The 23,972-nt window shown below is 47.6% G+C and overlaps 1 protein-coding gene across 1 annotated transcript in view; it reads right to left on the bottom strand.

The window, feature by feature from the left end:
* Positions 1–346: 346 nt before the first annotated feature.
* Positions 347–23,972, bottom strand: part of FAM78B (family with sequence similarity 78 member B) — a 94,925-nt gene continuing 71,299 nt past the window's right edge. Inside the window, exon 2 of the mRNA XM_043450404.1 lies at positions 347–1,096. Coding sequence (XP_043306339.1) covers positions 574–1,096 — 523 coding nt within the window. The 3' untranslated portion in view covers positions 347–573. The remainder of the gene's footprint in view (positions 1,097–23,972) is intronic.

Raw genomic sequence — 23,972 nt, 5'->3', positions numbered from 1 at the left:
TTCAGTGAATGTGTTGATGATCTGATGGCTGACTAACACATGCACAGGTATTACTTTGCAGTAACAAAGTTACCCCCTCCTCTTTCCATTGCCCATTCACTTTCATTCCGCCCCATTCCCCAGCACCCTCCAGTTAGACAATGGGACATATGTCTTACAAACACCTGGTGTGGATGTTTTCACTTTCACTTCTAACTGGTTGGGAAGCAGCATTTGCCACAGGCACTATTTAATTTTGTTTCCATCCCCTGCATCTCACAGGAAAGAAATGGCCAATAGTTCAGATAAAATAATCATCCTGGTCAGCTCCAAAATATGGCTACTTGCATGGTAATCACAGCAAGTCTCTCAGAGCAGTGATTTTCTTTATTCCTAAAAGGAAGGGATTTTTTTCCTAAGGATTATGGTTCTACCACCCAAGGAGCAGCTCTACTCTTCACAAGTGGCTGCAAAGGCTGGCAAACCACGAGGTCTGCTTTGGCTCAGAAACTCAGTTTGGCTCCTGCCACTCCTGGCAACCTCACTGCGTGTCTCAGCGGCATATGCTCCGCACACAGTCAGGCCAGTCTGCTTCTACTTAGGAGGGATCACGACTAGAGGTGGCCCCCGCTTGGGCCTCCACATGAGGACCTGGGCATCGTTGGCATTGGGCTTCACTAGTGCATTGGGGGGTATGGGTTCCATCCGGCTCAGGATCCGGGGCTGCTCCTGCTGAGTCCTGCCCACCAGCCGGGCCCGTTGCCCTAAGAGTTGCAGAGGGTCCACCTCAATGTCCACCCTCATCCTCCACTTGATGGTCTGCAGAATGATCTTCTCTTTCGTCGTCGTGTTCATGGCCACCAGCCAGGTGGTGAAACTTTGGTCCCTCTTGATCCTGGTGAGCAGTGGCACATTGCTGTCGCTCACTGGCACTGCCCATGTCACGCTGGGGTAGAAATTGTCATTCATGCTGACGGAGAACCTGGAGATCTTGTTGGTGGGGCCAACCAGGGTCACAGTTTCCGTGGTGTTCCCGTACCAAGGGTAGCTCACCCCATCTGAGTCACTGATGGCTTTTACTCGCCCTTCCCTCAAGTCAGGCAGTTCCCAGCTTGACCTGGCAAAGCAGAAGAGACGCACAGAAGAGAAGAGGCTGAATGAATTTTTTAAAAGCTGGAGAGGTGCCCACCACTTACTAACAGTCAATTTGGGCAAAATAGGAAGTTTAGAGGGGAGTTCAGGTAAAAAATTTCTATGCTGTCCTGCTTCAGGATTAAATGAGAACAAATCAAAACAGAACAAAAATAAAATGCAACACCAATGCAAATTAAATTAAGCCATAAGTAGTTCAACAGAGAGCAAAAATCTCAAAGAAGCATTTGTGAGATCCACAAAGGCACCAACTAGCTGCAATAGTATAATTGTAATGAACTATCTAGAGGTATTCAACTGAATAAAAATACCTTCTCAGGAAGTATGAGCTTATGTAAGGTTTGCTTGTTAAGAAAAGATGGTGGTTGAAATTTGACATACTTGTAAGGAAGTTTCAGGTGGAAAGGAGGGCAAAGAGAGTTAAGGTTAAGGTTACACTGATTTCATATGAAATCCCAGTAGTAGAATTTCTACTCAACAGAGAAAAATGTGTACATTCTAGTCATTGGCCAGTCCAGTGTTTAGGAAACCTGCACACAGAAACTCGTAACCGGAGATAATGGTCAGCTCTGGGAAGGCACCTCCGTGAGCAAGCTGAGCCACGGACGGGCATCCATAGTCTACTGTGCTCTTCTCCCACCACCTCTGAGTCCAGCCTGGAAGTCTAACTGCTTAGCTTAGCAATCTCGCCATTCTGGGCACATTGCTACTCCTCCTGGCTGCTTCTAACTCTGAACAGAAGGAAGGAGAAGATATGCCCATATTCTTAGCCCATGTTTCTCCCCCAATGCTATGGAACATTCTCCATCATCATCATAACTGATACTTATTGAGTGCTTACTCTATTCCAACCTCTATGCTGAGTTTTTTATGTTATCTCAGTTAATGCTCAGAATATCCCACAAGATAAATATATCTTTATTTCCATTTATACTTGAGAAGATAGACACAAAAATATTAAGGCACATGCCAAGAGTTCTACAGGTTGTAAGGCGTGGAGCTGGGAGTTGTCTGACTCCAAAGTCTGTGATTTTGACCACTAAGCAACAATGCCTTCTGAAGTGTCATTACATGATGCTGGAAGAAGCCAGAGTGGAGGGGATTCAGGTTATCCAATGATCCAGCAGCTCCCAGAGCAGCCACAGGAAGCTGGACTGGACCCCACTGGGGGGCAGATAGTTAGTCAGCAGAGTCTGGCTATGCAACCTCCATATATCCTTTCCTGGGACCAAGAATAACTCTCAGTAATGTATAAGGATTTATTAATTAAGGAAAGAAAGGAGACTGCGCCACTCATCAGCAAAGAGGTGGTTTTGTTCAATATAAAGTTCTTCCTCTTATGAAGTGACAGAAGAGCCTGCAGGACTTTATACCAATGGCCTGAAAGGGAGCTGCATCGCCAGGTTAACACTGAACTGTCTCAGAATCTTTCATACAAGGACACTAACTGCTGCCTCCTGCTGCCGCCCCCGCCCTGCCCCCCGCCCCAGCATTCCCTATGCTAGTCAGACCCAGCCTGAAGGGAAGGGAAAGCTGGATTGCCTGGAGAGGAGGTGAGCCCACTGCTTCAAGAACCTATTATCTTGCCTCCATGCCCTTAATAACTGCTGGCAATAACTGCAGTGTATAATGGCTAGCAGAAACTAAGTAATATGGATTGACTTGATGCAGAAAGTTGGAGATTTTGTTACCATTTTGTTACCTGTGCTAGCTGTAGCTGGACCAAGGAGTAGCTGCCAGATAATTCTATAGCTGCTTCTTACTGTACAAAAGGGAATAAGTGTTGTTTGAGTGGGATATAACCATACAAGGGTCAGGGCAAGGGAGAACCGAACTGCTTGCTGGGTTGACGAAACAACCACCCTGGAGGTAGCTTTGTGTCCCAAGTCAAAGGGTTGCTACAATTATTCAGTCACAAGGCACTCATTTTCTGTGTTGCTCCAACCCGCTTCTTCACTTTGGTTACAGTGACCAGGCTCTGCTGGCCTGTGGTTCCTCTGTGGGACTGGAGGACAGGTATTCTCAATAGTGTAAAACTGTACTCGCTCTCCTGCCCTAAACACTGGGCCGACTGTGGCATGTTGTTTGGGGAATTTGGCTTGTTATAACACTGTCCTTTTCTGGGCTGAATATCTTGCCATTCAATTATTTTTTTCTATAGAGTATTTACAGTTCATAATTTGCCTCTATTTTCCTACACAGAATTACGTGAGCAGAGACTTGGGCCCAAAGCTTAGTTTGGTCTCAGATTTTCTGAAAACAGAGATAATAAAATAAAGTTGCACTCTTGTGCCTGTCTTGGAAGAGAAGGAAGATACCCTTGTCTTGGAAGATTCTCTGGATCAGAGAAATGAAACAGGCTTCTTAATCATCACAATGGACACGAACTTGAGCAAATTCCAGGAGACAGTGAAAGACAGGGAAGCCTGGAGTGCTGCAGTCCATGGGGTCACAAAGAGTCAGACATGACTCAGCAACTGAACAACAATCATCACATCAAAACAAAGGCATCTGGAAAGTGTAGCCGGTGAATGTGGTGACCTTGGGAGGTTACACACTTGTTCATTCCACCCATTGCTGTGACTTTGCCCACTGCTCTATGGGAATCCCTCAGGTCTGAGGCATGGTCTCTTTCACAGCCCCAGATACCCCAGGACTACAACGGTTAAGGAAGAGTTTGATTTTAGAAGCAGCCAAATCTCATTGTGACTTAAGCCTAGTGATTGGGTGTAGGTTTCTTTCTGAAAGGTATCATATCATTTTTATTTCTTTTATGAAAAATAGCTATTAATGTGCACTCCAAGGTAGTGGTTTTTACAAAAAGAGTTATGCCTATAAAAGGCATAACTGGTTAATGCAGTTTTTAAAATAGTTTTCAAAGAGATCCCTGATAAGTTCCAAGGACAGCACCACAAGAATCATTCTATGACTATTACAACTACTTTGAATGAGATGCCAGAATCACTTCAAATTCCACATGACCCAAACTAAATCCGCCACACCCACCAAAAATTTGAGCTTCCCTGATAGCTCAGTTGGTAAAACATCTGCCTGCAATGCAGGAGACCCCTGTTCAATTCCTGGGTTGGGAAGATCTGCTGGAGAAGGGATAGGCTACCCACTCCAGTATTCCGGCTTGGAGAATTCCATGGACAGTACAGTCGATGGGGGTCACAAAGAGTTGGACACGACTGAGTGACCTTCACCATAAACTTGGTCCTTTCACCCTGTCTCTGCTGCAGGCATTGGTCTGCTGCTCATCCCATCTTCCAGGCCAGAAGTGTGATCATTTTTGGCTCTTCCTCTGCCCTGTCCTAGACTGCCACAGCTACTGTGTGACTGCATATTGTGAATTTTTCCCCATAAATGATGCTTGACTTTATCTCCCTTTCTCCATCAAACTCTCACTGCCCTCATTTAATCCGAGCCCTCAGGATCTCTGACCTGGTCTACTAGAATGGTCCACAACTGGTCTCTCTGCATCCAACTCTGATCCCTCTTAAATTCATCTTCCAGGCTGCACTGATGTGCAAATATGCAGATATGATTATGTCTTTTCTCTGCCTAAAACCCTTCATAGTCTCCTTTACATGGACATCACTGGCATCACCTACAGGAAAAATTCCAGTTCCTTAATAGGACGTTTGTCGCCCTCCTTGGTCTGGCCTTCCTGTCCCCATAAACCATGCTGTTTCTCGCCTCTGCCCCTTTGCTCATGTCGTGCCTTCTACCTGCACTGCTCTTTCCTCTCCTAAAGTCTTACTGTGTGTAACTACCTGATATTTGAGAATCATTGCACGCACCACCTCCTCCAGGAAGCTTTCTTCTGCACTTCCATGGATATCTCCAAGTCCTTATAGGTCCCAGATTTTAATTATCTGGAAGGCTTGCCCCTTTGCCCCCATCATTCCTGGCAATCTTTCATGATTTCTTGAATCTCAATGCAATCTTTCCTGATCGCCATGTTTAAAATCAAAACTTCCTGCCCCAGCCCTCACCACCCCCCATCTTTGCTTCATTTTTCTCTATAGCACTGTCTAATATAGTATACTGGCCTTCCCTTGTGGCTCAGAGGGTAAAGTGTCTGCCTGCAATGCAGGAGACCTGGGTTCGATCCCTGGGTCAGGAAGATCCCCTGGAGAAGGAAATGGCAACTCATTCCAGCACTCTTGCGTGGAAAATCCCATGGGAGAAGTCCAGTGGGTTGCAGTCCATGGGGTCACAAAAGTGCTGGGCATGACTTAGCTCCTGAGCATGGGTAAGGAAAAGAGAACTATGCAAAGTCACATAGATGGGAAGGGGTGGTGCCAGGATTTAAAGACAAATCTCCTTGACCTCAAACTCTGCCTTTTCCACTGCATCACACTTGTGGGAACAGCTCCTTTGAATTCTGTCTCTCACATTTCCTTCCTTGAAGTCTTGGTGTGATGGATGCAGGAAGCACCAAGGCTGCCCTCAGGAGTCTTGGATATCAGTCCCAAGGTGGCCGCCAGCTGACCTTAGCAAGTCAGCCTCAGGCTGTTCATGTGTAAAATGGGAAGAAAAAATAAGCCCACCTCCTTAATCTCAGGGCTATTTCAAGGATCAGATGAAGTGATGTGATGTGTGAATAACTGCTTTGTAAACTGTAACACACTAAGTCAACATTAATTCTTATCATCTCATTCCCCTCCTTCTCCAACAACCCATCTCCTCACTGTGATAAACACAGTGTTTTTGTTTTAGACAATCAGCCATTGACCCAAAGCTCACAGTTAATGGACTCGCCAATGGAGCTAATAATGAAAACATCGATTATTGCAACCTTCATGCTTTCTGAATCCCGTTTCTAGAATAAAGAGGCAAATCTCAATCAAACAAGCTTATGTGAAGAATTTCATTCAAATAAGCAGTCCCTGGGTTTAGGTACAGGCCTCCACCCAGACCCAGCCGGTTTTCCCGGTGTCCATGAGGGCCAGAGCAACCTCTCTGAGGGAGCCTGGCTTTGCTCTCGTGGAAGCCCTGTGGTCATCAAGTGGATGGGGGCAGGGGCAGCAGCCTTGTTGAAGGTGGGGAGGGGCCGGTGTGCGGGATGCTGCTGACACTAACGACCTCTGATGGAGACTGGAATGGGAGTCAGAGAACCACACTGGAGAGGACAGATGGCTTCAAGCCTGTAGAGCTGCCAGGGAAGGCTCCGAGATCCTGGGTGATTTTACCCACCAAGCCTAGGTAAGAAGAGCCCCTGCCTGGCCCTACACTTGAGAGAGACCCACTCTAGTATCTCCTGGCCATGCCCTTACATGGTGGGCAGGGAGTCTGTGGGGCCAAGAGGGCATGCCCACCTATAACCTGGGCCCCTCCTTAAAGATCCTCCTCTGGGTATCTGAGATTCAGCTCAGATGGCCCCAAACTTGCCTTCAGGGTCTACATAGGCCTTTTTCCTGGTCTATTTTCCTGACGGTAGTCCACGCCACCTGTGTGTGTACCCCTGGACCCAAGGTGTTTGTACTCATGGAGTTTGCACATGCCTCTGTATGATGAACCACATCTTGATGTGATACAGAGCACGGGGAAGGAAGAGCGATGGAACTAGGTCCTGAGGGTCGGGTATGACACAGAGCAAGGGGAAGGAAGAGCCGTGGAACTAGGTCCTGAGGGTCGGGGACACCTATGCGGCTGTATCTGGCACAGAACTTTGGGAGCTTAAGAATTCTAAACCTGAACCTGGCTCTCCAGGTTGTTATAAAGATACATCTGTTAAGGTCAGAGGATAGAACTTAGCATTTTGTTAGTATGACTTTTACATTTAGCATTGTTAGTTTGACTTAAAATTAATATTCAAAAATATGGTATGTGGGCCTTCATGCTTCTCTTGGACCATGAAAATATTAGGGGTAGGTAAGAGGTGGGACTCATTGGAAAAGATTGTGATACTGCGAAAGACTGAAGGCAGGAGGAGAATGGGATGACAGAGGGCGAGATGGTCGGATGGCATCATCAAATCAATGGACATGAGTTTGAGCAAACTCCAGGAGATGGACAGGGAAGCCTGGTGTGCTGCAGTCCATGGGGTCACAAAGAGTTGAACAAGACCGAGTGACTGAACAACAGCAAGAGGTGGGAGATCTCTAGTCACAGCTCTGGAACCATGGACAGTTCCAATTCTGAATTTTCTCTGGGTATGTGAGTTTTATTCAGATCCATTTAGTCTTAACTCTTGGAAATAGCGTTGCATCTACCTCTTACATGGACTGCATGAGGTGGACACCATTCCACTTTCCATTATAATAATAAAAAACCTGCTTAAGGTCATCCAGCTAGTGCTGGGCAGAATTGAGTTGAGAACACAAGATCTTATTCTAAATTCCCTCCACTGACTCTCTAGTATTAAATGAGTGCTCCAAAGGCTCTGAAAAATAATAACAGTCATGGATGATAATGACTGGCACACACACTATCAGCATACCCCTTGCTAAAATATTAAAACATTTTGGGAACAATTACTAAACTGACTCCCCTCTCCCTAGAAGCGCCCTCCCAGGCTACCCAGGTTCTTCCTTGGGCCCTGGTTCTGTCCAACAACTGAAGGGTTAGTGCAGGCATGGCAGAGGACACATTTCGCTGCTGATTCTCCGTCCTGGTCATGTCACAGGCCGTGTTCTGAGAGTCTGTGGCCTAACCACCATGACAAGCCTGCTCTTAAAGGAAGTCTGACCGCTGTGTAAACGTCACTGCATTTAGATGGTGGAAAAGAGACCCCTACTTGTTTCTCATGGTTTGAACCTATGGAGTTACCAGTCAGGAGTTTGGAAAGTTTAAAGAGCACACCAGGTTTTCTGAGAATTCAGCTTTCCTTCTCCCGACTGTGTTAGGAGCCCTGTGCCCATGTCCCAGCAAACCTCCTGCTCTGCATCACTTCTGGCAGATGCAGCACCCAGCATCTTTCCTCCCCCCAACCCCCTGCAGAAGAGGCTCTGGAAGCAGCAGTCCAAGGCAGGCAGGGAGGTGGAGAGGGAGAGGATGGAGAAAGCCCAGTGGGGACAGGGCTCACGGCTGGAAGAGGGCTGAGGTGGGGGTGGGGTGAAGCCAACACCCTGTGTCACCCAGGGGAGTTATGAAGCCACGGCCCCTTGGCTCCCACAGGCACCAGTCCCAGCCCGGGTGCTGGAACACGTACTGATTCTCAGATGGTCTGCACCATGATTACAGAGTAAGTTTTAAAATTAGGTTTTTCCTCATTCTGCTCTGTTTATGTCAGACTCTTGAGAAGCCTGTAAATACCACCCTCCTACCTCCCCCTCCGCCCTCTTCCTTCCTGACCACATCCTTTTCTTTCTGGCACACAGGGAGGCATTTTTTCCCCCACAGCAGAAAAGACAATTTCCAGTGTTTTTAAAGAGTCATCAGTGTTGGGCAAGACTCCATGTTTAAGTGAAAGGCTTCTTTGGTCAGTCACCCTCATGTTCTGTTTAGACTGGGTTTCTCTACCACTGGAGACACCTTCTTAGTATGTACTTATCCTTCACCACTTGGAGGTCAGTGACCATCTCAAAGCCCCTGTCTCAGAGGCCTCTCCTGGGCTGGCTTATTTGACAGCTCTGAGGTCTTGGATCAGTGGCCAGTTTTCTGGGTCATGTCTGAGGATGGTTTGTCTCTGACTCCAGTTCTGAGTTTCTTGGAGCAAAGTCCTTTCCCCACGGAGCAAGAGTGAGCTGCAGGCCAGGGTAGCTTTACCTGGGAGATCCTCATGCACCTGTGGGGTGGGAGTGAGGAGCTATGTCTCTTACAGAGCTGACCAGGCCCTGCACATGAGGGTCTGTATCCACCCTCAAAGAGCTCACAGCAAGCCTGAGGTGACAGACCACACGTCCTGATGAGCTGGAGACCAGAATTCACATTTTCTCTCTGTGTGCGTGGCCCTCATCCTGCTCCTCATCATTTCTCCTCTCACTGGGAAGCTGCAATGACCTCCTTGCTGGGCCCCAGATCTAAGCTTGCTCTACCCCCACAAGCCACAAATGTGGTTTTTAAGAAATGTAAGTCAGGTCATGCCTCACTTCTCTGAAAACTCCTATGATGGTTTCTCTTACACTTAACATCCACAATGCATTATTTGCCCCCTGTCAGTTCTCCAGCCTCATCTCCACTGCCTTCCCCAGCTCCTTATACTCCACCAACACTGGCTGTCCTCATCCTGGAACAAGACACGTTCCCACGTCTGGGCCTTGGGACTTGCTGTTCTCTTTGCCCAGAGCTCTCTTCTCCCAGTTCTTTCAATGCTTGGCTCCTTTCCATCCTCAATTTGCAGTTACAAGTCACCTCCTGAGAGGGGCTGCCAACAGCATGTGAACTTCCGTGTGCTGCATCTGCCTGTCCCCGCGCCTGTCTCCCCACCAAACCCGAGCATCTTAAAGATGGGGACGCTGCATCTCCAGGGCTGAGCCCAGGGCAGGAACTTCCTTCAAGCTGCTGCAATGAGGGGCTGAGTGTTCCCTGTAGAATAAGCAAAGCAGGCTAATGAGGTGAGTTCTAGAGGGCAGCAGAGGGGATGAGATGAGAAAGGCTCTTCAAGAGACCAGGGGGACAGGCCAAAGGAGTGCAAAGGGATCGGATGAAGATGTATTGGGACAAGTGTCCTGGGGCTTCTGGCTCGGTGCTGAGTGCCCTCCTTCTGACAGGCAGCCCTGCCCATGGGCCCGGCCCCCCAGGCAGTGGGAGAGGCCATAGGAGACAGGTGGCGGGGGTGCACAATCGGGCATGGCATCCCTTGAAGCAGACAGATGGTGGGCCAAAGAAGAGGGAAAGTGGACATGTGTTTTTTTCTTTTTATTTTGGAATTCTGCTACTACAGGGAGAATCTTAGTTAAACTTTAAAAAAGACATTGTTGGGTGGAGAGCATCAAAATGTTAAAAGTATGATGATAAGATTATGGGTATTTCCTTTTATTTTTATTTTGTATGCCTTCTCATTTAAAAGAGAGGTTTCCCTGGTAGCTCAGTGGTAAAGAATCTGCCTGCAGTGCAGGAGACCTGGGTTTGATCCCAGGGTCGGCAAGATCCCCTGGAGAAGGAAATGGCAACCCACTCTAGTATCCTCACCTGGAAAATCCCATGGACAGAGGAGTCTGGCAGGCTGCAGTCCACGGGTCGCAAAGAGTTGCGCATGACTGAGTGACTAACACTGCGTCACTGGGCTTATATAAAAAATAATTAATGTGTATCTATTCTGTAATCAAAAGTGATGAGATGCTTCACAGGATTGCATGTCATGAGCATGAAGCATTTGGGGAGAAAAAAGAGGAAGAGGAGTGGAACAAAATGTAAGATGAATTGAGCTGGGCAGGCGAGTGGCGACTGGAGGTGACATGGGGAGGCAGTGGGTGGGGCTGACACTGACCTATGGGTAGCTCTGGACAGTACTTTCTGAAGCGCCACACAGCCTTGGGCAAACAGCTAGGCTTCTGGGGTTTTCAGTCTCCAACAAGGATGGGAATAATAACAAAACCTATCTTATAGGTTGCTTTTAGAAATAAATGAGAAAGTTTTGCAAAGCAATCTCTTTAGTGCCTGGCACAGACTAGGTGCTTCATGAATGGGAACTGTTATTAAAGACACAGCTCATTTAGGGAGAATGTTGACTGGCTGGGACCCAAGCATCCTCAAAGGGTAAGAGGTATTTCCTCCTTTTATGCAGGTGATGTGGGTACCTGAGTATATCCCCTCCATCCCAGCTATGGTTTTTCCAGTAGTCACCTATGGATGTGAGAGTTAGACCATAAAGAAAGCTGTGAAAGTCACTCAGTCGTGTCTGACTCTTTGTGACCCCCTTGGAATTCTCCAGGCCAGAATATTGGAGTGGGTAGCCTTTCCCTTCTCCAGGGGATCTTCCCAACCCAGGGATCAAACCCAGGTCTCCTGCATTGCAGGTGGATTCTTTACCAACTGAGCTATCAGGGAAAGCTGAGTGCTGAAGAATTGATGCTTTTGAACTGTGGTGTTTAAAAAGACTCTTGAGAGTCCCTTTGACAGCAAGGAAATCAAACCAGTCCATCCTAAAGGAAATCAGTCCTGAATGTTCATTGGAAGGACTGATGCTGATGCTGAAGCTCCAATACTGTGGCCACCTGATGCAAAGAGCTGACTCATTGGAAAAGACCCTGATGCTGTAAAAGATTGAAGGCTGGAGGAGAAGGGGACGACAGAGGATGAGATGGTTGGATGGCCTTACCAACTCGAAGCACATGAGTTTGAGACAGCTCTAGGAGCTGGTGATGGACAGGGAAGCCTGGTGTGCTGCAGTCCACGGCATTGCAAAGTGTTGGACATGACTGAGCAACTGAACTGAATTGAACTTTCTTCTCAACATTGAGTCAGACTTTGTGGTTAACACAGAGGACCAAGGACACCAACGCTCTCAAATTTTGCATACAATTTCACGGGAGAACAGTTTTCAATTTAAAATACCTCTTTTGGAAGCTACTAGCCTGGTGAGAGACTACCCTCTCATGCTCTTCTGGGATGACTTGTGGGGCTCCTTCTCCAATACCAGCCCTTTCATCCTCAATTTCTTCATCTGTAAAACTGAGAGAATGAAACAAACAGCCTCATGAATAAGGCCATGTTCAGCTCTTATCCTCTTTGACCAAAGACCTCAGTCCTTGTGCTGATGGCCAGTGGGGTTTCCAGGGCCACAGAGGAAGAAGCTCTGCTTTCAGAAGAGAAGTGTTGGGGGTGCTCCCCAAGGACAGGGAAGAGCACTGTCCCAGAAGACAAGATCCAGCACAGATTGTCCTCCCTGAGATCCAAGGACCCTGGGGACTTACGGTGGCTTCCCTTCATCCACACTCCACTCCAGGGTCTGACAGCCTCCTGACTGAGGTTCCTGAACTACCTGCAGCTGGGGAGCCACTGCAGTTCTTGAGCCCTGATGGGTGTCTCTGACTTGCCAGTTGGCAGGCTTCTAACCTGTGCCTTGGTGGTGGAAGGAGACACCATACCTGCCTTCACATGGCCTGGATCCCAGCCCCAAGCCAGACAGGCCTCCCCTATAGTTCCCAATGGAGCCTAAAATCTGGGAGCTTTGTGATGATGAAAGGCCTTTGACAGTGTGAATACCCAATCTCTTTCTTTCTTTGCATTTTTCTTCTTGTTTCTGACTGGGAGGAGGTGTGGTTCACTTCTTTCTTTTTCTGTTACTTAAGTAGGATTCCTAGTATGGAATCTTTTGTTGATCCTGGGGGTGGACATGTTGAGGTCCTCCCATTTACTCCATCTCAGTGAACTGACACCATCTGGCCCTGCGTGCTCTGCAGTCTCATTGACTCTTTTACCCCAGAATATATGCAGCTTTAACTGTTATTTATACAGATACGGCTAGTTTTCTGGGGGCTGAATCTGATGGTGGCACATATGTATGATGAAAGCAATAAGAAGAAGTTTGGCTGGGAGCCCTGGGCAGCCCAGAGGAGGAGACAGACACTCTGCCACCCCAGTCTGTCATCTGCACCTAACATGGATGGGGGCTGAGGCCAGAACTCAGACGTCTTCCTATCTGTTGGCCTGGACAGCAGTTATTGTGATTTCTAGATTTCCATCTAATTTGAGGACTATTAAGGGGAAAAATTCTTCAAGATCAAGGAGATATGGGTAATGACACAATTGCCAAATCTTCCCCAAGATGAACAGGAAGTCACTAGACATTCACCATCTGAGTGAATGAGTGAACCAGAGCAGGACTCCCGGGCACAAGTCTCTGTGCAGGCTTGCAGGGGCACCGCTCACCCTCTGGTGTTAGGGAGCATCCTCACCTTTCTCCTGCTTCTGATTGCAGAGGTCTCAGGGACCAAGTGAGAAATGACCATGATCTGGACGCGTCTGCTTGCCATTTGTTTAAACCTAGCTCCTCGGACCAGAGCCGCGTAAGGCTCAGTGATCCCAGCCTGGCAAGGAGGAAATGTGGCCCCCTTCCACTCTTGCCCACCCCACCAGCTGGCCCTGAGGAACAACCCACAGAGGTCTGGATGCTTTGGGGGACTAGAGTTAGGGAGGCAGGTAGAGAGGCTAGCAGACTGTGACCTGTGCCACTGACCCAAGGCTGGGGCTCAAGAGTGGCCCAAGGATGTGGGTGCGAGGGGTGGGCGGCCAATGCAGGGTTTTGGGGGGCGGGCTCCCTGGCCTCAGTGGTCTAGAGGAGGTAAAGTCTGGAAGTTGGGAAACAAAGTCAAAGTTAAAAATACATTAATTGGAGCAAGAACAAGAGCAGGAGAATCAGATTGAGCAAAACAGCCACGCTGACGAGGTTGAGAAGATCAAGGCAGACAGAGGGGAGAATCTCAGAAGTCAGGTCTTACTAACACCCCTACTACTCATAAGCGCTGGAGGCTTACTGCGTGCCAAGCAAATCTACTAGATGCCTGATACATCAGCTGCAAAGGAGGCACTGCCACTCCCTGCACCCTTTTTCTCCCCACTTAAGGGAACTGAGGTTAAACCACTTGGCAAAGTCACAAAGCAAGTAGGCGGCTGAGCTGGTGTGAACCTAACTCTCTAGTACCTGTGCATACCTTTTGCCTGGAACCAAAGGTATTGACCACCGTTCCCTAACTTGATTGCTTGAGTGGCCCCCAAACACTGGTTCTCTGTACAGGTGACACGTAGCTGACACTGCAGGTCCCCAGGGGAGGCATGATGGCAGAAGGACAAGAGTGCTGGCTGCTGCCGGCTGGCTGCTGGGACCAGTCCTCTCTCCCCAGTACTGGGCCAGGTGCGGCTGCGAGCCACATTGGCAGAATATGGATATGCCTGTTCCCCTTCTCCCAGCTGCCAAATCCTTCCACCGCTTCTTCAGGGAGCTCCTATATTCTGCCAAATAATGGCCAAGGTATTATTAGTAGCTGAGTTGGTAAAGAATCTGCCTGCAAAGCAGGAGACCTAGGTTCAGTCCCTGGGTCGGGAAGATCCCCTGGAGAAGGAAATGGGAACCCACTCCAGTACTGTTGCCTGGAGACTTCCATGGACAGAGGAGTCTGGCAGGCTGCAATCCACGGGATCGCAAAGAGTCGGACATGACTGTGTGGCTTCCTGTCACTTTCAGTGGCAAAGGAGGCAGAGGGAAGGGTCAGCTTCACCAGGTTCAGCCAAGGAGAGAGGCAGACACAGAGACACAGAGCAGACCAGGCTGAGGATGGAGGTGGGGCCGTGCAGCCGCACAGCTGACTGTTCTCATCAGCTTCCCACTTCGTGTTCACCCCCGGCCACATTTCACCACAGGCTGATCAGGGCAGCAGATGTGGGGAGTTACTGGCAGCAGCTAAGCTGGGGGCAGACCATGAGGATGCTAGCAGCTTAGTGTGTGTTCTGGCGACAGAGCCATGAAGACAGGCGCCTGCTTAGCACATGGAAGGCGCACCTGTGTGTGCAGGGGTTTGATATCTGCACACATGTGGGCTCAGAGGGCTTCACGTGGGGCGTATCGGTGTTTCCCCAGCGCGGCATGTCCAGGAAGGATGTCCCTCCGGGCTCCAGAGGAGGTAAATGCTTCACACACTTGTCCTCGTTGCATCTGTATCACTACCAGGTGCTCTCTGTTGGGTTGATCAAAAAGTTCGTTCGGGCTTTTCTGTTAAATGTGACGGAAAAACCCAAACAAACTTTCTGGCCAACCCAATATTGCTCTTGCTCAGTCACTTCAGTTGTGTCTGACTCTCTGCAACCCTATGGACCACAGCCCGCCAGGCTCCCCTGTCCATGGGATTCTCCAGGCAAAAATACTGGAGTGGGTTGCCATTTCCTTCTCCAGTGATAAAGTGTGAAGTGAGTGAAGTGAAGCCGCTCAGTCGTGTCTGACTCCTTGCAACCCCATGGACTGTAGCCTACCAGGCTCCTCCGTCCAAGGGATTTTCCAGGCAAGAGTACTGAAGTGGGTTGTCATTTCCTTCTCCAACCCAATGTTATTGCCATCCTATGTTGCAAAGGGGGAAACAGATGTAGAAAGATTCAGAGGTGCCCAGGATCACGTGACTGGTAACCATGAGGCCAGGATTCACACCCAAGCAGTTCTCTCCACGGCCCATATTCAGGCACTTGGCTCTTTAGAGACAGAGAAAAATACTTTTTTCTTGAGCACCTCCCATGCTTCAGGCAGCATGCTAGGTCCTTGGTCAACTTGTCCAGGCTTCATAATTGTCCTTGTGAAGGAGGCAGAGCCCTGACTTAGAAATGCAGCAACTTAGATTGACAGAAGTTGGTAACCTATCTACATCCTCCTGGCTAGTAACTGCAGAGCTGAGATTTAGCCCAAGAGAGATGCCTCGATGCTGTGCTTTCCCCTAACGTGGGAAAGAGCATGGTGTGCCTCCTACATGATGGTATAGTGTTTCCAATTTTAAGAAGTTACACTACAACAGGCCCTCGGCATCCAAAGGTTCTGCATCCACAGATTCAACCAACAGTGGATTGAAAATATTGGGAAAAAATTTTCAGAAAGTTCCAAAAAGCAAACTCAAATTTGCCACTGTTGTTGTTCATCAGTCATGTCTGACTCTTTGCAACCCCATGGACTGCAGCATGCCAGGCTTCCCTGCCCTTAAACGTCTCCTGGAGTTGGCTCAAACTCAAATCCATTGAGTCGGTGGTGCCATCCAACCATCTCATCCTCAGTCATCTTCATCTCTTCCTGCCAACTATTTACATAGCACAAATGGCAACCCACTCCAGTACTCTTGGCTGGAGAATCCCATGGGCGGAGGAGCCTGGTAGGCTACAGTCCATGGGGTCGCAAATAGTTGGACACGACTGAGCGACTTCACTTCACTTCACTTCTACATTGTATTTACAACTATTTACACATTTATATTGTGTTAGGTATTACACCTAGGCATAAGTAACCTAGAGACGATTTAAAGTATATAGGAAGACTTCCCCGGTAGTCCAGTGGTTAAGACTCCATGCTTCCAATGTAGGGGCCACAGGTTCGACCCCTAGTCAGGGAACTAAGATGCCATTGAGTGTGGCCAAAAAAAAAAAAAAAAGTATACGGGAGAATGTGTGTATGGTATATGCAAATACTATGCCATTTTATATAATGGACTTGGGCATTCCCAGATTCTGGTATATTCTGGGGGTCCTGGAACCAATATCCTATGAATATTGAGGGACAACTGTATTTATTGACACTGCTTTGCTTGTTGATTGTTTAATTCCTTTAACATGTAATTTTTGAAGTCCTCTGTGTCCAAGGCAACATGAGGGAGGGAACCAAAGCTGGCTGTAGTCTGGCTCCCAGTGGGTATGTGAGGAGGAAGGAGGAAGGTGAGAAGTGCTGCTCAAACAGAGAACATTTTGGGGGTGTTGGGGATGTACTTAGTACTTTATTCTTGATGCTACTGTAAATGGGATTGTTTCCTAATTTCCTGTTCAGATAGTTCATTATTAGTGTATGGAGATGCAGATGATTCAGGGAGCACCTGCATCTGCCACTGTTCCTTTCTGCGCCCTGGGGAAGGTGGCTCAGGAGTCAGCCTTTCCCAATGTGAAGTCCAGGCTTACACGCTTTGAACCAGTTCCCTTCAAGCCATGGATCACCTCCATCAAACACTCAGGGGACTGGCTCTTTCCCTTGGATGGATCATCTCTGCTCTGATGATTCTGGTGTCAGCCTGAGAGCCAGGAGGAGAGCTAGCTTTCAACAGAGGCCTCTGGAATCTCATGCTTTTTAGAGGGTCAGTTGAAAGCAGGAGCTTTATGACTTTTCCTTTATTTGAGAGCCCATCAAAGCCATATGGGAGCTACTGTGGATTCAGAAAGAACACCAGCATCACACCTGCATGGACTGTAGGCCCACCATGTTCCACTTCACTCTCCTTCCAAGGGAATTTTCTTTCTTCTGCAGACCCTGCTGGGTGGGGCAGAAAAAACACTGGGAGGCAGAAGCTCCAGGTCCACATTCCCAGCTGTCACTCAGCGGCTTGACTCTCATGAGTCACATTCTCCTAGGCCTCAGTTGTCTGAGCTGTAGAATGGAGATAATAACGCCGTCTTGTGGATCCACCATGTGAGTTACATGAGAAGTAAGTGAAATGCTAGATTTTATGTCCATTACAACTTCTAGGTTTCACCAAGTAACTTTCAGCTACAGTCAAGTCATTTCCACCCTCTGAATCTCTGTGAAGGGCTGCTTGATTAGTCTAGCCCACCTGACTTCCAGAGGGCTGTGTGACTTCTTCCCAGATGCACGGGCACAGGAAGCAGATGCCGGATTAATCTGGGGTTTGGGTTTTGCTAGGCTGGTGGCCTCCCCAGTTTACGACACTTCAAAGGCTTCCTATCACAGGTAGAATAAAACGAAGAACCCTGACTTGCTCCACATGGCCTTACCTACTCTGGTCTCTGACTCTCTCCCCAGCTTCATCTTGCACTGCACTCCCTGTGCTCCCAGCTCTCCATCCCCGCCAGCTTCCATTATAGTTCTGAAACATGCCTTCTCTTTCCTGACTCAGGGCCTTGGCACATGCTGTTGAGAAAGCCCTTTTCCCACTGTCAATGTGGATAACTGAGTAATCTTAGCTGTCAGTGCAAGTATTACTTCCTCTGGGATCTTCTGGTCTGCATGTGATCGCTGAACTAAACTAGGTCTTTTATTGAGCCTAGATTAATAGAACATATCACCGTTTGCAATTACATATGTGTGAATGCGTTTATGGCTTAATCTCTGCCTCTTCATGTTTGACTGGACATGTAGACTCTGATGACTGTTATAGACTCAGCAGCTGCCAGAGTCCGGCTCATGTTGCTTTTTCATGAGTTTGTGGAAGGGTGAACGTCTGCAGAAGAGGCAAGAGGATGGAGAGTGTTGCAAAATGAGTGATGATAATAATGCACCTGAGAGGTGAGGAGGCAGGGAGAAAGCAGAGGGCTCTATGAGATGGAAGTTAAGTCCAGGGGAAGATCCGAGTGTTTGAATTTAAGATTTCATAGGAGCAATCTTGAAGGATGGTCTGTTTTGAAGCTTCCAGAAAGGGTACGTGCTGCCTCCTGATTGGGTCTTGTGCAGCTGGGGCATACAGAGGCCCCAGGAGCTGAGGAACAGACTAGGAAGCGAGCTCCTGTGTTGTCACGACCCTATGGGATGGGGCAGCCCTGTCTCCAGGTATCTGCGTGAGTTGGGATTTCACGTGTATCCCTTGGATTCAGCAGGAGGGAGCTCTCTCTGGGAGGCAGGGGTTCTGGGAACATAACTGCAGTGGGGGCTAAGTAGCAGTTTTCCCTCATGGTCTGGAGCTGTGTGGCCAAAAACGCTGCATGGACTCTGTGAGTCTCAGCTTACACTGCCCCTGGGCCACACTGGGGCTCTTCGTCCTCTTGGTGGCGATGATAAAGCTGAACAGCAGAGGAGGGAGGGAAGGCCAGATAGGAAGCTGGTAACAGCCTCCTGCAGAAGCAGCTCTTCTGTAATACAGAGGTTCATACCAAGGTCAGTTATACAACCCTCTCCCTGTCCTGCCCAGGCCTACAATTCTTCTCAGTGTCCACTTCCTGACCTGATGCTCTCATGTGGATTGAAAGGTGTCAACATGAAAACTGGGAAACAGGAAGCCCTGTCCCGTGTGTATCACTTTTCAGGGCTCTTGAGCATACAGCTGTGGGGTAAATCTACATTTTCCAAACCAGGATCATGATAACCATCTGCTTGTTCACAAGCCCTGCCCCTAGACAGACAGACCACATTCCAGAGCCGCTGAAACCGACCCTCATGCAACAGGAAGACAGGCTGAATAAGTAAAGGTCATCAGGAGAAGCAGGTGCCAGAAGCTGGCCACTTTGATGAGGACAACAGAGTCAGAGCCACACAAGGGTATAAGGTATAAGGGTATAAGGGTTAAGCCCATCTGTCCATGGCTGTGACTAGCTCCACTGAAAGGAATGTTGTTCCAGTCAAAATCGATAGTAAAGAAAAACCACCCCAAGCCAACAGATGGTAACCAGACATTGTGGTGGTCATTTTCTAATGTATAGAGATATTGAATCACTATGTTGTACACCTGGAATTAACATAGTGTGGTAGATCAAGCTATACTTCAGTTAAAAAAAACAATCATGATCAAATGGATATGGAGGCAGGGAAGTTTGCCAAATTCCTTTTAGCAGCATCCTGCTTGCACACCTAATTAGATAAATCATGGAAAGAAGTTACACCGAAGTCCCACCCAACTCTAGTCTTCATTCCAGACCCAAAGCTCAGATGCCATTAGACAGGACAGAAGTCATTCTGAGAGTGGTGGTGAGGGTGATTTTATTTTCTGCCTTATATGCTTACGTATGAACTACTTGTGTAATAAAAAATGGTATTAAAGAAAAAAGAAAAACCACCACAGGGATATTTGAGATCAGTTCCATGATTTCTTGAACCTGTACCTCGTGCCTGGCTCTGTCTGGGTGCAGAGAACATCAAGACTTATAAGACAGGGTACCTGTCCTCAGAGAATGTCAACATTATTTAAGGAGGAATTAGAGGCAGACCACTTCAACACAGTGTGGTATATTTGGGGACAGAGACACATCATCATGGGAGAAGGAGTATGTGGGCATTGTTCATGGCCCTTCACATGTATTATCTGATTAATCTTCACAGTCACCCAGTAAGGCTGGAACTAGCCTTGTCCCCTGGGAGAAGGAAAGGGAAACTCACTCCAGTGTTCTTGCCTGGAGAATTCCAGGGACAGAGGAGCCTGGTTGGCTGCCATCTATGGAGTCACACAGAGTCAGACATGACTGAAGTGACTTAGCAGCAGCAGCAGCAGCCTTGTCCCCATTTTATTAATTTTTTAATACTTACATTTATTTATTTGTTTGGTTGCTCTGTATATTAGTTGTCTCATGCAGAATCTGTAGTTATAGCATGTGGGATCTAGTTCCCTGACCAGGAACCAAACCTGGGACCCCTGCATTGGTAGTGTGAAGTCTTAGCCACTGGACCACCAGGGAAGTCCCAGCCGTGTCTCTATTTTAAAGGGGAAAAACTGAGGTTTGGGGAGGTGAAGAAACTAGTCTTAGGGTAATGCAGGATTTGAATGAAGGCCAGCTGCCTCCTGAGCAGAATCAGGAGAAAGAATGGGTGACAGAAGAGGAAGCAGTGTGAGCAAGGACCTTGATGCGTGGGGTGGGCGGAAAAGGTAGACGAAGTAATTTCTGTATCACCTGAACAGATGTTGGGCTAAAAACAAGGAAGGACGAGGCTGGAGGGGGAGGTAGTGGCCTTGACAATTGCCCCAGGGCTGTCTGCTCAGGTTGGTACAGGGAGGTGGGGTCTCAGGAACGATTCCTTGTGGTCCTGTCACCTCCTGCTGCCACAGAAATGCTCCACAATGTTTGGTGACTGAACGGGAAAACAACCACAGCCAAATATTGGCTTGTGCTGTACTAAGTCGCTTCAGTTGTGTCTTACTCTGTGTGACCGCATGCGCAGTAGCCTGCCAGGCTCCTCTGTCCATGGGATTCTCCAGGCAGGAATACTGGAATGGGTTGCCATGCCCTCCTACAGATGATCTTCCGCATCCAGGGATTAAAACCCACAGCTCTTCTGTCTCCTGCATTGGCAGATGGGTTCTTTACCACTAGCTCCACCTGGGAAGCCCAACAAATGTTGGCTTAGCCTTCTACTTCTCACAACATCCTTTCCTTTTTCTTGGCCATGTCACGTCGTTTGTGGGATCTTAGTTCCGTGACCCCAGGTCAGTTGCTGGGTTGGGAAGATCCCTTGGAGAAGGCATAGGCTACCCACTCCAGTATTCTTGGGCCTCCCTAGTGGCTCAGATGGTAATGAATCCACCTGCAATGCAGGAGACCTGGGTTTGATCCCTGGGTGGGGAGGATCCCCTGGAGGAGGGCATGGCAACCCACTCCAGTATTCTTGCCTGAAGAATCCCCACGGACAGAGGAGCCTGGTGGGCTACAGTCCATGGGGTCTCAAAGAGTTGGACACGACTGAGCGACTAGGCATAGCACAGTTCCCTGACAGGGGATCGAACCTGTACTCCCTACATTGGAAGTACAGAGTCTTAGCCAGTGGACCACCAGAGAGGGCCCAAAACATACTTCTCTAATAAAGGATCTTGATTAATCCTCATGATAATCTTATGAAATAGACAGTATACCCTCCATTTCATAGACAGGGAAACCAAAGCTCAGAAAGGCTAACTAATTCTTCTCAAGGTTCAATAGTTAGTCATCGATGGAGACAGTTCTTGAGCCTACATATACATTCTGTGTGTTTCCTACCACACTCCCCATAGCCATCACTGAGACAAGATGGAGGGGAACGTAGAAACTCTGTTGTTGACACAGTTCAGCGATCCTTTTTCTGAAAGACAGAGGGATGAGAGCCTTACCTATCAAGCATCTATTTTTTCTGAAGAATTTTCCAGTACTTGACTCTCAGAAAGATGTGTCCAAATTGTCAGTAATACACTTGGTAAACATGAACCAGAAATAATTAGCTAATGAGCTACCATCAGTGCTAATCATCTGTGCCAAAAGAGACAGGCACTGAGGAAGGAGGTAAAAAGTCACAGGAAACCATCTTTTAGATGGTGGGGCCATAGCCCTGCTCCCCAGCTGGGGGTCCTGGGCTGGCCTGCCCCCCAAACCTGCCTAATGGCCCTGACCCTACTCTCTCTGGGGGCTTTGCTTAAAGGGACCCCTCCAGGTGGTCAGTGGTCCCAACCCCCCTCCTGCCTCCAGTTGGTCCTGCTCATCTTTTCTTCTGCAGACCTTTCACCTTGGATTCCATTCTGGTTCTCTACCTATTCTCTGCCTTCATGCTTCCTTAGCCTGTTCTTGTCAATCAGGATGCAGACCTGGCTTCTCCTTTACTCCATGACCCTTAGTTACAAGCCAGTCTTGCCCACCCAGAACTCCAGTCCTGACACTTGGGAGCCATGGGCATGGGCTCCCTAAAGTGAATTTTGTGTGCACAGCAGAGTTTTTTCTTAGGTCCAACCATCCCAAACATAGTCTCTTAAATTTGCTCACATCTGCCACGTTCTTTTTGTGTGAAACAGTAAAGGAGTCTCTCAGACATGCCATTCTAAACCACACTTTTGATGAGTGAAGTGATAAGGAAATTGTTTAATCCTCTCAACAATGTCCACTCTACAGATGAGCATGTAGGATCTTGAGGTCTTCTAACTTGCCACTAAGTGGCCAGGCTAGAATTAAACCTCCACTCGTTTGAGCCCCAAGCCTATACTCTTAAATCCACTTGGAACTTCAACAGTAGTTAAGGATATGTAAAGAAATGAATACATTGGGCAGCTGCTCCTTAAATGAGCCTCTCAGGGAAGCATTGTGGAACAGAAAAAACCTTTATGTAATATAAATAAGCACCCGTTAGTTTTCCAGTTTTATAAGTTTCTCTAAATATATATGTCCAGTTCCTTAAAGTGGGGCATGTCAGTTTGTGAGAAATGACCTAGAAAAAAGTATTGGGCAGAAAGGGGTGGTAGGAAGACATGGCCAAGTCGTGTCTCAAGTCTAGTCATGAATGGTGGTTGTGAACAGCAGGGAGAATACACAGCTGATCATGAATTCTCATTTTCAAGCGGCTATTCTAAGTCCCTGCACTTCCTACTACTCTTACCAAGAAAAAAAGGGGTCCTACAGAGACTTGTGGTTGTCAAGGGGGAGAGAGTTGGGGAAGATATGGATTGGAAGTTTCGGATTAGCAGATGTAAACTGGTATTTATAGAATGGATAAACAAGGTCCAATTGTATAGCACAGGGAACTATATTCAATATCGTATAATAAACTGTAATGAAAAATAATATGAAAAAGAATTTATGTGTGTTATTCACTAAGTCGTGTCTGACTCTTTGCGACCCCATGGGCTGTATGTAGCCCGCCAGGCTCCTCTGCTCATGGAATTCTTCAGGCAAGGATATTGGAGTGGGTTGCCATTCCCTTCTCCAGGGGATTTTCCTGACTCAGGGATTGAGCCGGATCTCCTGCACTGCAGGCAGATTCTTTATCATCTGAGCCACCAGGGAAGCAATGTATATATATGTATGACTGAATCACTTTGTTATACAGTAGAAATTAATACAACATTGTAAAGCAACTATGGGCTTCTCTGGAGGCTCAACTGGTAAAGAACCTGCCTGCAGTGAGGGAGACCAGGGTTCTATCCCTGCATTGGGCAGATCCACTATACTTCAATACAATGATTTTTTTTTTTTTTAAGAAAGAATTCTTGACGCAGGTGTGTGGTGGGGGGAGGGGCATCTGTTGCTTTTTATTTTCTTTTCCTCTGGGCCAAAAGCAGAAGGAAAGAGGTTGATATGATTAAAATACTTAGGAATATATCTACCTAAAGAAACAAAAGACCTATATACAGAAAACTATAAAACACTGGTGAAAAAAATCAAAGAGGACACAAATAGATGGAGAAATATACCATGTTCATGGATTGGAAGAATCAATATAGTGAAAATGAGTATACCATCCAAAGCAATATATAGATTCAATGCAATCCCTATCAAGATACCAATGGTATTTTTCACAGAACTAGAACAAATAATTTCACAATTTGTATGGAAATACAAAAAACCTCGAATAGCCAAAGCAATCTTGAGAAAGAAGAATGGAACTGGAGGAATCAACCTGCCTGACTTCAGGGTCTACTATGGTAGACCTCAAGACAGTATGGTACTGGCACAAAGACAGAAACATACATCAATGGAACAAAATAGAAAGCCCAGAGATAAATCCATGCACCTATGGACACCTTATCTTCGACAAAGGAGGCAAGAATATACAATGGAGAAAAGACAATCTCTTTAACAAGTGGTGCTAGGGAAACTGGTCA

This window comes from Cervus canadensis, chromosome 2 (genome assembly GCF_019320065.1).
Source record: "Cervus canadensis isolate Bull #8, Minnesota chromosome 2, ASM1932006v1, whole genome shotgun sequence".
NCBI lineage: Eukaryota > Metazoa > Chordata > Mammalia > Artiodactyla > Cervidae > Cervus > Cervus canadensis.
Note: the sequence above shows the minus strand (reverse complement) of the source record. Positions and strands in the feature narration are given on the sequence as shown.